Source organism: Cynoglossus semilaevis, chromosome 1 (genome assembly GCF_000523025.1).
Source record: "Cynoglossus semilaevis isolate Cse_v1.0 chromosome 1, Cse_v1.0, whole genome shotgun sequence".
Taxonomy (NCBI): Eukaryota; Metazoa; Chordata; class Actinopteri; order Pleuronectiformes; family Cynoglossidae; genus Cynoglossus; species Cynoglossus semilaevis.
The window spans coordinates 29713625-29725789 of NC_024307.1; the positions used below are offsets into that span (position 1 = coordinate 29713625).

General features: G+C 41.8%; 1 protein-coding gene and 2 long non-coding RNA genes across 16 annotated transcripts in view; 1 reads left to right on the plus strand and 2 right to left on the minus strand.

Moving 5' to 3' along the window:
- Nucleotides 1-8495, plus strand: part of mpdz (multiple PDZ domain crumbs cell polarity complex component) — a 42293-nt gene extending 33798 nt beyond the window's left edge. For all 14 annotated transcript variants that reach the window (XM_008326666.3, XM_025063005.1, XM_025063589.1 and 11 more), the window contains 11 exons: nt 118-263; nt 875-958; nt 1981-2174; nt 5001-5148; nt 5234-5320; nt 5401-5497; nt 5589-5752; nt 6456-6560; nt 6825-6919; nt 7321-7444; nt 7525-8495. In XM_008326666.3, the coding sequence (XP_008324888.1) occupies nt 118-263; nt 875-958; nt 1981-2174; nt 5001-5148; nt 5234-5320; nt 5401-5497; nt 5589-5752; nt 6456-6560; nt 6825-6919; nt 7321-7444; nt 7525-7671 (1391 nt within the window). In that variant the 3' untranslated portion in view covers nt 7672-8495. The remainder of the gene's footprint in view (nt 1-117; nt 264-874; nt 959-1980; nt 2175-5000; nt 5149-5233; nt 5321-5400; nt 5498-5588; nt 5753-6455; nt 6561-6824; nt 6920-7320; nt 7445-7524) is intronic.
- Nucleotides 117-7578, minus strand: LOC112486595 (uncharacterized). Its single transcript, XR_003049153.1, has 5 exons — nt 7471-7578; nt 6607-6653; nt 802-952; nt 534-661; nt 117-257 (listed from the first exon to the last, which is right to left on the minus strand). It is a non-coding gene; the product is annotated as an uncharacterized LOC112486595 (long non-coding RNA).
- Nucleotides 7659-12115, minus strand: LOC112486682 (uncharacterized). Its single transcript, XR_003049217.1, has 4 exons — nt 11703-12115; nt 11553-11625; nt 8938-9116; nt 7659-7760 (listed from the first exon to the last, which is right to left on the minus strand). It is a non-coding gene; the product is annotated as an uncharacterized LOC112486682 (long non-coding RNA).
- Between the last annotated feature and the right edge of the window lie 50 nt (nt 12116-12165).

Sequence of the window (12165 nt, forward strand, 5' to 3'; positions counted from 1 at the left end):
TAACCAGGAGGATAAACCACTGGTTAATTAGTATCATTATCTGAGCAAATGTACCGCGCATTAAATCAATTTAATAAAAATAATAAAAAATAAATGTTGTCCTTATCTGTATTTTAGGTCTGAGTCGCTCCTCCACTCCATCAACTCTGACCTGTGACCCAGCGACCTGTCCCATCATCCCTGGCTGTGAGACCACCATTGACATCTCCAAGGGTCGCACTGGCTTGGGTCTGAGCATCGTGGGAGGCTGTGACACCCTGTTGGTAGGAAACAAAGAATGTCAATACAAAAATGGTTTAAAAAATATGCAGGTATTTAAAAAAGTGATGTATAAATATCAGAAGATCAGATAAATGAGAGTTCATCTGCATGGGTGTTTTTACGTCTTTGATGACACACGTACACTTATTTAAAGGATACGTGACTTGAGCCACTCCACCCACAATGCCACCCACTTAGATTTTGTGACTATAGGTTTGAAATAGTCACAGTGGCTCAGGAATGTAGCAAATTATGTTGTCACAGTCCTTCACCTCTTCCTCCTCCTCCTCTTTCTGCCTCTCCTGCCATCCTCTCCTCAGCCCATCTATTCTGTCTGCTCAGTCAGGCTTGGGGGAGCACCTCTTTGTCTGGCCTCAGCCGCTGCAGACAATATTCAGCCCTGGAATGTAACCTCTGAACTTAGATGACACTCATACTGGAAGGCAGCACAAAATACACTGGAGCTGAAACTGCAGCGAACACAGACAATTTAAAAAAATAATGCAACATTAAAACATAGTCAAGTCTGAGCTTACTTACAAACATTCACTGTCTTTCTTTGCTGCCTCAATTATTTCGCTTTTTATATTTTAATTTCCCTCTTCTTCTCCAGGGGGCCATCATTATCCACGAGGTTTACGAAGAAGGAGCAGCCTCCAAGGATGGCAGGCTGTGGGCAGGAGACCAAATCCTGGAGGTGTGCAAAAAAATAAAAACAAGCATCACTTATGACCTAGATAAAAATGAGGAGTTTCAACATGAAAGCTGGGGTTTAAAAGTTCACCGTATGCTTAAAGAGTGTGATACTGCAAAACAGAGTGAGGAAAAATAATTATGTACCAGCAATGTAGCACTTTTCTCTAAATAAATCCAGTTATTGAGACAATACACTGGAGAGTGAAGTGAATATGAGTATGAAGCCAAAGGGGAAGTAACCTGCAGTGTAAATCCTTTATGTATACTCGAGACTGACAAGTTAAGTATCTCAGCTCAACTTGAAATTGCCCCCTGTTTGACCTCACACTTTGTCACAGAGGGAGGGCCAGAGGGTGGAGCTCATTGGGAGTTTAGTAATAGTAGCTGGATCAGAGGACCTGAACTGAAAGGCACACACACACACACACACCCACACACCCTTAGACTTAATTACCCTCCACTATTCATTTTTGTCAAGCTGTTGTGTTTAGAAAACAGGGTCAGAGGAAAGTGAAAAGAGCAGTTTCCCAGTCGGCGGACATGCCATTAGCTTCTATGGGAAAAAATCCTATGAATGTCCATGGCAAAAAGCTAATGAGGCATTTCCCCCTCTGTTTAATGTGGTTTAAAAAAAGAGTGGACTTTGAGCTTCTCAGTTTTGTGGCTAAGCTTTTGCCCTTTACTTAAATGTAAATGTTCTAACATCAGCCTGTGGTTTTAATATGCTCCAGTGAAATCTCGGCACCGCGGGTTCCTGCAGCAGGAACGTGACGTCTGTGGTGGCAGGAAAATCCTTTTGATTTGCATTAAATTGGACTCGCACTGTCTTTTTATAGCCTCCTGGTTCTCCCATTTACAGCCAAGGAAAAAGAATTTGTGCTGCTTTTGCTTCTTTTGTGTCCATAAATGTAAACACACATGCAATTCTACACACTGTGTTTAAAAAGCATCAAAAAATGTCCTTTTACCAGAAACCACCACATTTCCCTGGCAACATGCAAACATGACTCCATCCTGTCACAGGTGAACGCTATTGACCTGCGCGCAGCCAGCCATGATGAAGCCATTAATGTACTGAGGCAGACGCCGCAGAGGGTACGGCTGACGGTCTACAGGGACGAGGCCCAGTACAAGGAGGAGGACCTGTGGGACTCCTTCACTGTGGAGCTGCATAAGAAGCCTGGTCAGGGCCTGGGCCTCAGCATCGTAGGGAGGAGGTGAGGGAGCCTTAACATTAGCTCTGCTGGTTAATGTGTAATAGAACAGTTTAAAGAAAATGTTTCACATGCTTTTCACATGGAAATCATTTCTATTTTTTGTCCATTACAAACAAACTACAAAAAATGCAGATCCAGAAATATGAGGTAACTATGAAAAACATAGCATACAGAGTTTGTAAATGTAAATAGTTTAACTCAGAAAATCATCACTAGTCATAATTGTAGTCCCTGTACTTGTTCCAGATCATGTTGAGCCCTTCCCTTTCAGAACCCTAGTATTAAAGTAAATGGATTTTTTTAACCTCACACCCTTGTAATTTACAAATGATGTTTCTAGAAATAGTCTTTACTAAACCACGATCTTTGAATAGCATCTGCTTAATTAGCCGTACTCCTGTCCACAGTTTGTCTGTCTCTTTAGCGCTTATCTTTCTTTTTCTTTTTTTTTTTTACAACTTTCATTGAGTTTGGAAACACAGTTGACAAATATCCCAAGACAGCAGTTCAGTATTACATTTCCAAGCAGTATGGTTAAACTACTTAGTGGTCTTGGAAATTCCCAGATCAACAACTTAAAATTATATACTGCTGAAAATGCCTAGGATTTGTCAGGATTGACTGACACAATGTCGTCGTTTTATTGCCCATAGGCCTGTTAGCTAAGAACTGGGAATACCTACTGCAGGCAGTCAACAAGGAATAGGAAAAGAAACTGGGATAGTATTCAATAAAAGAGAAAGTGGGTGACAACAAACTCTTAAGAGCAGAGTAGATGTTTTTTGAAATGTCCTTTTTGCTCATTTCAGCCAGTAGTATTAAAAACTTTGCTCATTTCAGCCAGTAGTATTAAAGACCTTCTTAAGACATGCGCAGCTCTGTTGATTGAGATAAAATGCCATGTGCACTGTCCTTAAAGACACACTTCACAAGCTGCCAAAGGTCATCCAAAGAAGAAGAATATCAGATCCTAGACAGAAATATTCAGCATTTTCCACGGCCACCCTGACTTTGGTGGACTGTCACAGATAAAGCTGAAACCACATGTTCACTATGTGCAGAAATGTCACTCCTTAGTTGCCCCCTGAGAGCCATGAAGAGTGATTTACAGAGGCCTGACCTCTTCCTAGAGTGGAACTGTCTTCAGCGTAAAATCACCTTTTATTCTGCTGGAGCATTCACAAGTTCACAACATGTGGAGGAAAAAGACCTTTTGGTCTGGTTGTTGACAGTTTGCTGGTGCTGAATGAGGTGACTGATCCCACCTGAGAGATAAACCAGAGGAATGTCTTATGCACATGTACTGCTGCTCATGTGTATTTACACTATGTGTCTGTGTGTGTCCTCATGGGGGTGACTGCACTCAAGTCCTGGACACAAAAACCCAAGTTGGGGTCATAGATCGACCTCTAGTTGCAATCATTTACATCCGTCTGTCACAGTAACCGTGCTGCACAAGTGGAAACTAAAAGTTATATGAGGGAAAAAGACAGTAACTCGAGAGAAAACCCTCCAATAGTTCTCCGGAAATGAAAAAAGGCGAAACTTGTATTTAGTGGTGAAAGCTGTCACAGCCAAGTGTCTCTGGCAGGGGGAAACCTGTCACAGCCAAGTGTCTCTGGCAGGGGAAAAAGTGGGATCCTGTTTTCCTGCCTCCCAGCGTTTGTTAGCATTTATCCACGTGGAGGTTGGCACATTTGACATTCAATAGTCTGTGATTGTGATGTGGACTGGGGGAAAAAAAAACCATCATCTTCTCTGAAGTTCACATCCCAGAGCCAGGGCACTGACTTTGTGTTGACCTCTGATCACAGCCAAACTCACAGACTCACTGCATTGTCTGTCACCACTCGCACTGGTGTAAAACATATCATGAAGTTTAGATTGTGGTTCACCACAAACTGACTGTGTGTCACATTATACAGCTTCCAAATCTAAATTTGGTCAAAGCTGTAAAAGCACATGTGGTCCAGAGATGGGACAAAACAACTGAGATGACAGTCGGCACGTTTTCATGAGCCTAAAAAAAAAGTGAGTTATGGTCTGACTAGATTACACATCAAACTACTATGTTTCCTCTGTACAGTTTGTATACTATGACAAGGTATTTTAAAAATGTTAATTCATAAACATAATTTGATTATTTGGAGTGTTACAAACACACACACACACACAAAAAATCTGGTTAATTGCTCAATAGCCACTCAGTTGAGCCATGACAACAGCAGTTTCTGTCTCACAGGGCTACTTTCCCCTTTGTCCATATACAAATAAACACCATACCAGACAAAAAACACCACACAGCTCTGCTCAGCGCCACCTTAAGAATGCACCTCGCTCCAGTTAAATTCCATGGTCCTTCCAGTCTGCAGTACTAATTCACTGAATTATGATTGGATCTATCACAGTGATCTGATCACATGTTCTGGGTGTGACTCCACTAAATCTGAACTGAAACCATCTCAGCAGTGCAAATATTACCTCGACATATTTTAACTTCTCAGTTGTTTCAGACTCTGGAATATTCACCACTAGTAAGCAGATACTTGACCCGAGGTGGAAAAACATCTCATTTGAATTTACAACTATGGGTTAAAACAGACCTCGCTAAGAAACGTTCCACTTCTACGGCAGATTTTTCCCTGCGGTTTCTTATAAAATATAAGCACCCAGCATTCATTGGAAAAATCTAAAAACTGCTGATTCAATATCATATCATATGCTGCATGTAGAGGGTGTAGAACTAGAAGTCTGGGCTTCAGTCGTATCTGTATTTAACTGTCAATTTCTTCTCCTTCTGTTACTGTTCTGTTCTACTCCATGCAGAAATGACACAGGAGTGTTTGTGTCTGACATCGTGAGAGGAGGTTTGGTGGACGTTGACGGGCGACTGACACAGGGTGATCAGATCCTGTCTGTCAACGGCGAGGACGTCAGGTCAGCCACTCAGGAGGCTGTGGCTGCACTACTGAAGGTAGATCAGCCCTGATGTTAGAAAAACTCACAGCTCAATGATTAGGGACAAGAACGTAAAAACCATTACTATGTTTGTGGTCTAGTGCTGCGTGGGTCCCATAAAGATGGAGGTTGGGAGGTTTAAAGCTGGGCCCTTCCACTCTGAACGAAGGCTATCACAAAGTAGTCAGGTATTAACTACTGTATGTCCAACATTTACTGATGATATTGAAAACATGCTCCAATGTTTCATTTAAATTGAATCTTTTAGATTAGTGATGCATGCAGTTCCAAGGCCGCACTTCTGTTGTGCTCAGATGCTGGAAACCTTCTGAGTAACCCAGACAATTTAAGCCACAGTCAGGAATGTAAGTGTCCTTATCAGGCAGCTGCCAAACAAGCAGACCAACATTCAAAACACAGACAATTCATTCTAGATTGTTTTTCACTTCCCTCCAGCTCTGGACTGTCCTGAGACCAGAACAGTGGAGTTCACCAAAGGCCCCAGTGATTCTCTTGGCATCAGTATAGCAGGCGGCGTGGGCAGCCCCCTGGGCAACATACCCATCTTCATCGCCATGATGAATCCCGTGGGCTTGGCTGCTCAGACCCAGAAGCTCAAGGTCCTGAACTGACTCCTCCCTCTCTATAAGCACTGGGTTTATTCAGCTGTCAGCAAAACACAAACGTCAAACTGCATGCTGGTCATTTTGGAGATGATGTCGAACACCAATGGCCACCACGTCCACTTCAAATTCTTATTCCTTCAACCACTTTATTCAGTCAGTGGAATTTCAAATCCTTCGAAAGGTCAAAAGCCTGTCGCCTGTAACAGTGAGCTTTGCGGTTTAACGACAGGGGAGCTAACAATTGTAGATCTGTTTGACACAGATGGGAGCAGAACAATAGTCAGAGAGAAACATGCATCGTAAAACACCCACTGCTGCATTCAAACTGTGAAGTATTAGAAGTAATAGAATATTCATGTTGATTCGAGTCTAAATGAAACAAGAAAACTCAAGAATGACGTCAGGATAGTTTAAACATCACTAGCCTCTTGTTGCCACAAGTGTTTTAGTCACAAAACATTAACATATACTTAAGCCATAAGCCATCATGTCACTGAATGAGTATCAGTGTCAAGCCCAAGCTGAGTCAGAGAACGTCAACAAGGTTAAGTGTGAATCAAGTTTGACACTGGTCTATAGTGAGTCACATGCTTTTTGAAAAAGATGATTCTTTTAAATGAGTCTCTTCACGACAGGCTGTGCCTTTTTTTCTTCGTTTACCTTAGCAGTTTTCTGAATTTAAATTGTATTTTTTTAGATCGGAGATCGAATTGTCAGCATCTGTGGAAACTCCACTGAAGGCATGACCCATTCACAGGCAGTCACGCTGCTCAAGAATGCCACAGGCACAGTCCAGCTGCAGGTTTGTCTGATCACACACAAACACACACACACTCTTCCAGTCTTACCTCCTCTGTTCTGGCAAGATCAACTCTCCCACACCGAGATAATCTACCTGAACAAAGGGAAAAGATAAAAGTTAGCAGTAGACCATAAACCCCCGTCTTGCCCTCCCTCCCCAACTTGTCTCCACCATCGGTCACTCAGTGAATCAGGTGCAGAATTTCATGACAGTGTTGTGGTTATGTTTGTGTTTGTGTTTGTGTGTGTGTGTTTGCTGCCGCAGGTGGTAGCAGGTGGTGACAGCACTGTGACAGGTCCCTGTCAGGATCAGGCAGGTGGCGCTCTGACACCCGGCTGCATCTTCCAGGATGACATCGGGTACGAAGTTGGTTGATGCAAAGTCAGACAGATGGAATGTTTATCTGACAACACTCTTAGTTAGTGTAAACAAGTATATCGGGGTTTTTTTTAATACTGTTAAATTTACTTTTTTTATTTTTGAAATATTGCCATTTTCCACTTTTAAATAAACCATTAAAACATCCCTGAAGACCTTCTGTGGGTCTGAATCTTGCCTGCAAGGTTGATAATGTAAGAATTGGGCAAAAGGGAAACTATTTAAACATGAAATATACATTTTAAAGCAACCATGGTTTCATTAAGACTCGAGATAATTATATACTGGAGCAGGGATTTCCAAAGGGGCAAATGAATGTCAATTTCAATTTCTCTTTTAGGAATTACAGTGATTCTTTCATGTCTCTCAATTTTCCCATCAGCCCACCTCAGTATAAGAGCATTACTCTTGAAAGAGGCCCAGATGGTCTTGGCTTCAGTATAGTGGGAGGACACGGAAGCCCTCATGGAGATCTGCCCATTTATGTCAAAACAGTGTTTGGAAAGGTATGGCCTAAAGTTCTCACAATTACCTTTCACTGAACTGAAGAATGATGTTTTGTTCAACGACAATCCTATGTGTTCAGGGAGCAGCGGCTGAGGACGGACGTCTGAAACGTGGAGACCAAATAATGGCAGTGAATGGTCAAACTCTGGAGAGTGTCACTCATGAAGAAGCCGTGGGCATCCTGAAAAGGACCAAGGGATCGGTTACACTCACCGTGTTGTCATGAACACACACTCACACCTTGAGTTTCATTCCCACCCACAGTGTGTCAGCTCCCAGATCATATGGGTAGAGTTGTTGACAGAGACAAAGGAGCTGTGGAAATGAGACAAAAACAAGACACAAACAAAACACTGATTAGCATGAAGTAGCACATTAGCAATGTAGCCGTGAACAAGTGTTCCAGAACAATTCAGAAAAAAACTGAAAGCATTCCTGAATTAAGGCAATGAAGATGAACAAAAGTCTTTACTTATGTTTTTATCTATTAAAATGTAATTATTTTCCACAGTATTAGAAACACTCCATGGCCAAAACTAAATACATATAAAATGTATTTTACTACATGAACAAAGTAGTTAAAGAAAATATTTCTTAAAGTTAAAACAATATATAAGCAATCACCAGCATTCAAAAATCCACAGGTTTTTTTTCTATTCTTTTTGTCCTGCTTAAATCAGCAATAACACTGTAATCAAACTAACATCACTATGGCAAAGCTAAGCCACTGAATGAGCTGCAATTAGCATTATTAGCGTTCACATTGACAGTGCTGTTATGATCACATGTATTTGAAGGGACAGGTTGTGAAATCCATGACATTTCTTTTTGTTGTACACGTCTGAGTTGAAGTTTGATCTATTCACTGATATACTGCTGCTAACGCTGATGTTACATCACAGTACTTCGATTTATAAAGTATTATTTAACAGTGATTGAACGAAGGAATAAAGTAAAGTACTGGAACTTCTACAGTGTGGCTGTAATACAGTTAGAGTGTGGCACCTGTTCACGTTGAATCAAATAAAAGTGACCTTTGGATTCAGTGTCTTACGTCTAGTGTTGTGAGTTAATGGATAATAATTATGCATATGCTAAGAAAACTGGCCTGTTTTTAACCTTTAGCCAAAGCGATCGTTAACTGTGACATGAGCGTATGATGTCATTAAAAGAATAGTAATTGTCACTTGTAAAACACAGGGCAACTGTCCAAGTGGAACAGCTCCTGGTGTACAGTCTCCATACTGAAGAATACATGACATCTGCTGTGCATCACATACATTTTTTTATCTGGGAGATAAAAAGGTGTTTATCATCAGCTGAAGTCACAATAAATGGAAGAGGAAATGAAGCAAAGTCAGAAGTTGAAGCAGGTTTGGGTTCATTGCACAACACTGAAACAACGATGAACTGATAAGCTCTTCATTATGAGGGTTGTGAGGAGCAGCACGTATGGTCGAGTTTGAATAGACCTACTGTTGTCAGCACAGACCTTAATAAAGGCTGCAGAGATGAAAAGTTCAGCGTGGCAGCGTCTGAGTGGTCGTCACAGCTGCTTCACTGACTGTCACACGGTCTGGTCGATGCATGACGTCCAAGTCTGGGGTTTACAGCAAACACAAAGGCCTTCAGACTTACCACAAGAACGGTTGACCTTCAAAAGGAATCTCCCTAAAGACAAGAAAGAGCTTTGACAATCTTCAGTGGTTACATAGTGTAGTGGTCATCACACCTGCCTTACACACAGAAGGTCTTGGGTTCCAGCCAAAGTTTTAAACAAAAATTATAACACAGTCCAAGTTGTGGGCCAAACAAGATTAACATTCAGTGAATGGTTTAGTGTTGACAATGTTATAACCAGAAATATTGTCTGTGAACAGACTACAAAGACTTTTCCAATAAATACGCTTAAAAATTCAACATAAAAACCTAGAGTAAAACAATAAATAAGTGAACTACTCGCGTTGTGACACTGCAAACCACCAAAATGCACACAACCAAATGTGACCTCTGCTTTTAACCCATCACCAAAGTGAACAGTGGGCAGCTCTAAGGGGAGCAGTGTGTGGGGACAGTGCCTTGCTCAGAGCACCTCAGTGGGAAATTAGCAGCTGGTGGACTCGAACTAGCCTTCAGGACCCGCTTCCTTAACCACTAAGCCACCACTCCCCCATTAGAATTGTAAATTAACCCACTATGCATATGGAAGGTATTTGACCACTGCACTGCGCAGCCATCTGCCATACAACCCTCTACTATATACTTTCATTTTAAGACCCCCGTATTCTAAGGTGAGCTCTGTTGGGCTGGATTTAGCTTGTGGACCAATTCTTAATCTGATTAATATCAGGAATTTGTTAACTTTATTATTAAGTTAATTTTGATAGCTTGAGGAAAAATGCATAAATAATCCTAAAAAAATAAATGTAAATGTATAAAAGAGTAGTTTAATACCAGTGTACGCCACTGCCTGTGAACAAGGCTGCACAGATTGTTCTAATTTAGTCAGAAGGAACAGGTGAACAGGTGAACACTGTCGTGCCTTTGTAAGTAGAGGTTCTGCTTCCTCAACTGTTCACAGACTCCCTCACCCTGAGGTCAAGACCTGCAGCTGCTGCTGCTGCTCTCAAAACCACAAGCTGTGGCTCCAGCCTGTGTTCCACAGCTGAGTTTTCACCAAGCACCTGTTCTGAGGGTCCCAGTGGGTTGGAGATTACCAAGCCCCCCCAGCCCAGGTTCAGGATATACCGGCTGGTTTACACAAGGCTTGTCAGCACAGGCGTTAGATGTGAGATCAGATGTTGCCCTGGTAAACTCTCGTCTGACTTCAATGTGGGCAAATGGTGTAACTTTTCTGCAACAATGGCGCCATCGTTACAACTTAAAAAAGACTAAATTATCAAGATGTCAATCAGGCTCCGTGCTCTCTGTCATGGGATTTCCCCACAATCTGTAACTCTTTGACCCCATGACTGTAAACCATAACCCAGACCAGACCTTTTTATGTAGTCTTGCCTGCACAATTTCATCTGCATGTCTAATGTTTTTTGACACTGCAGCTTTAGCAGCCAGTAAAATAATCCTGTTGCTACCTGTTAAAATATTTAAGAGCCAGTTTCATGTTGACTCACGCTAACATCCGTTCTCGGAGGAAAGGAATAAAGCAAACAAACCTTTAGGTTAATTATTGATTCATGATGACTCAGCATAACAAACATTCAAGCCAGTTTGACTAGCTAGCAACAGCTATTTTTTTATTTAGCCTTGCTTCAAAAAAGGCTAACCTAGGCTAGGCTGACTTTTTACTTATTAAAAGCTAAAAATCTAATATGATGGTAGAAGTTTAAAAAAAAAAACTGAGGTACAGTTCCTATCCTGCAGACAGTCCATGAAGTATATATTTTTTAAACCAGTATAAATGCCATGAAACCAACCCTAGTGTTTGGACTCTAGGGCACTGCTTTAGAAGACAAGACTTCTTTAGTGGCTCTGGAGAAACAGGAAGATCAGTCTGCAGGAAATCACCCGACCTCGCTGCTCTTTTTGACTGTAGTCTCCTGTCTTCTGCTGGCTGTCAGAGAGATTAGCACGTCACAGCTGCTGTGATCGGCTGCAGTGTCTGAGTCAGCACACATTAGCTGCTCTTTAACAGCCCTGCCCCAGCAACGCTACACAATGGTGCAATTGTAGACAAACCGGGTGTTGGTTGCTGGGGACAATAGGATCTATGGAACTGGAGGCGAAAAAACTATGTCAAATATCAATTACAGCGGCTGCTCTGCACCAGAATATTTAAATAATGCATCAAATTAACAGCTAAGGAGGAACAGAGCTGTTCCATGGACAACAACTTGGGACGTGTCATCTAGATTTCATGTAAAAGAGGTTTTTTGACTAGATCACCTCCGTTGGTTGTTTTTGCAGAAGGTTTTTGCATGACCTTTTTTTAACTGGCTCTGCTTTTCCGATCTAACTGCCAAACAAACAAACAAATACTCCACCTTAAATAGATACTAACATTGCAATTGTCGGAGTAAACAACCTACAGACAAACAAACAAACACATACTTTGCTCCGTTATAACCCCAAATTATGCCAGAGTCATACTTAGCGAGGAGGAAGTTGATTTGATGGTGATTTACAGTGAGGTTTCCAAAGCCACAGCTCTCTGGTGCTTTAACTGTAAAAGGAAAAGAAAAAAAGATCAAAAGATCAGCAGCAGTGATGACATCATGCAAGATCAGATTTCCTGCTCACCTTTACACACACAATGTGAGTGTTTACAAAGACAACAGGTTGAATGTAGGAACACAACACACTGACATTAAAGTTTGGTCCTGCTGACAGCAGTTATTACATGTTGGCAGTGCAAACAGACTGCTCTGCTGCCAAGACTGTCACACCAGCACAGACCAAACATATTTTAATGATCCTTCCACATGAATCGCTGTCTGTGTCTGATAACGGGAGACGGCTTCACCTTAAGGTCAATGTCCCAAACACAACCTGTCTGTTTCTCCTGGAATATTTGCATTTGAGTTACAGGCTTCACATTACATCAGCGCAGCGCGGCCGAGGACTGATAAGGACCGAGGAGTGTGTAATCATGGCTTTATGAGCTGGGTGTAGAGTAATGTGATGACACAGTCGCTGGGATATGTTTGTAGAGTGTGGAGTGAAAGAATCAGCGTTGTTTGAGCAGGAGAGGTGCACATGGTGA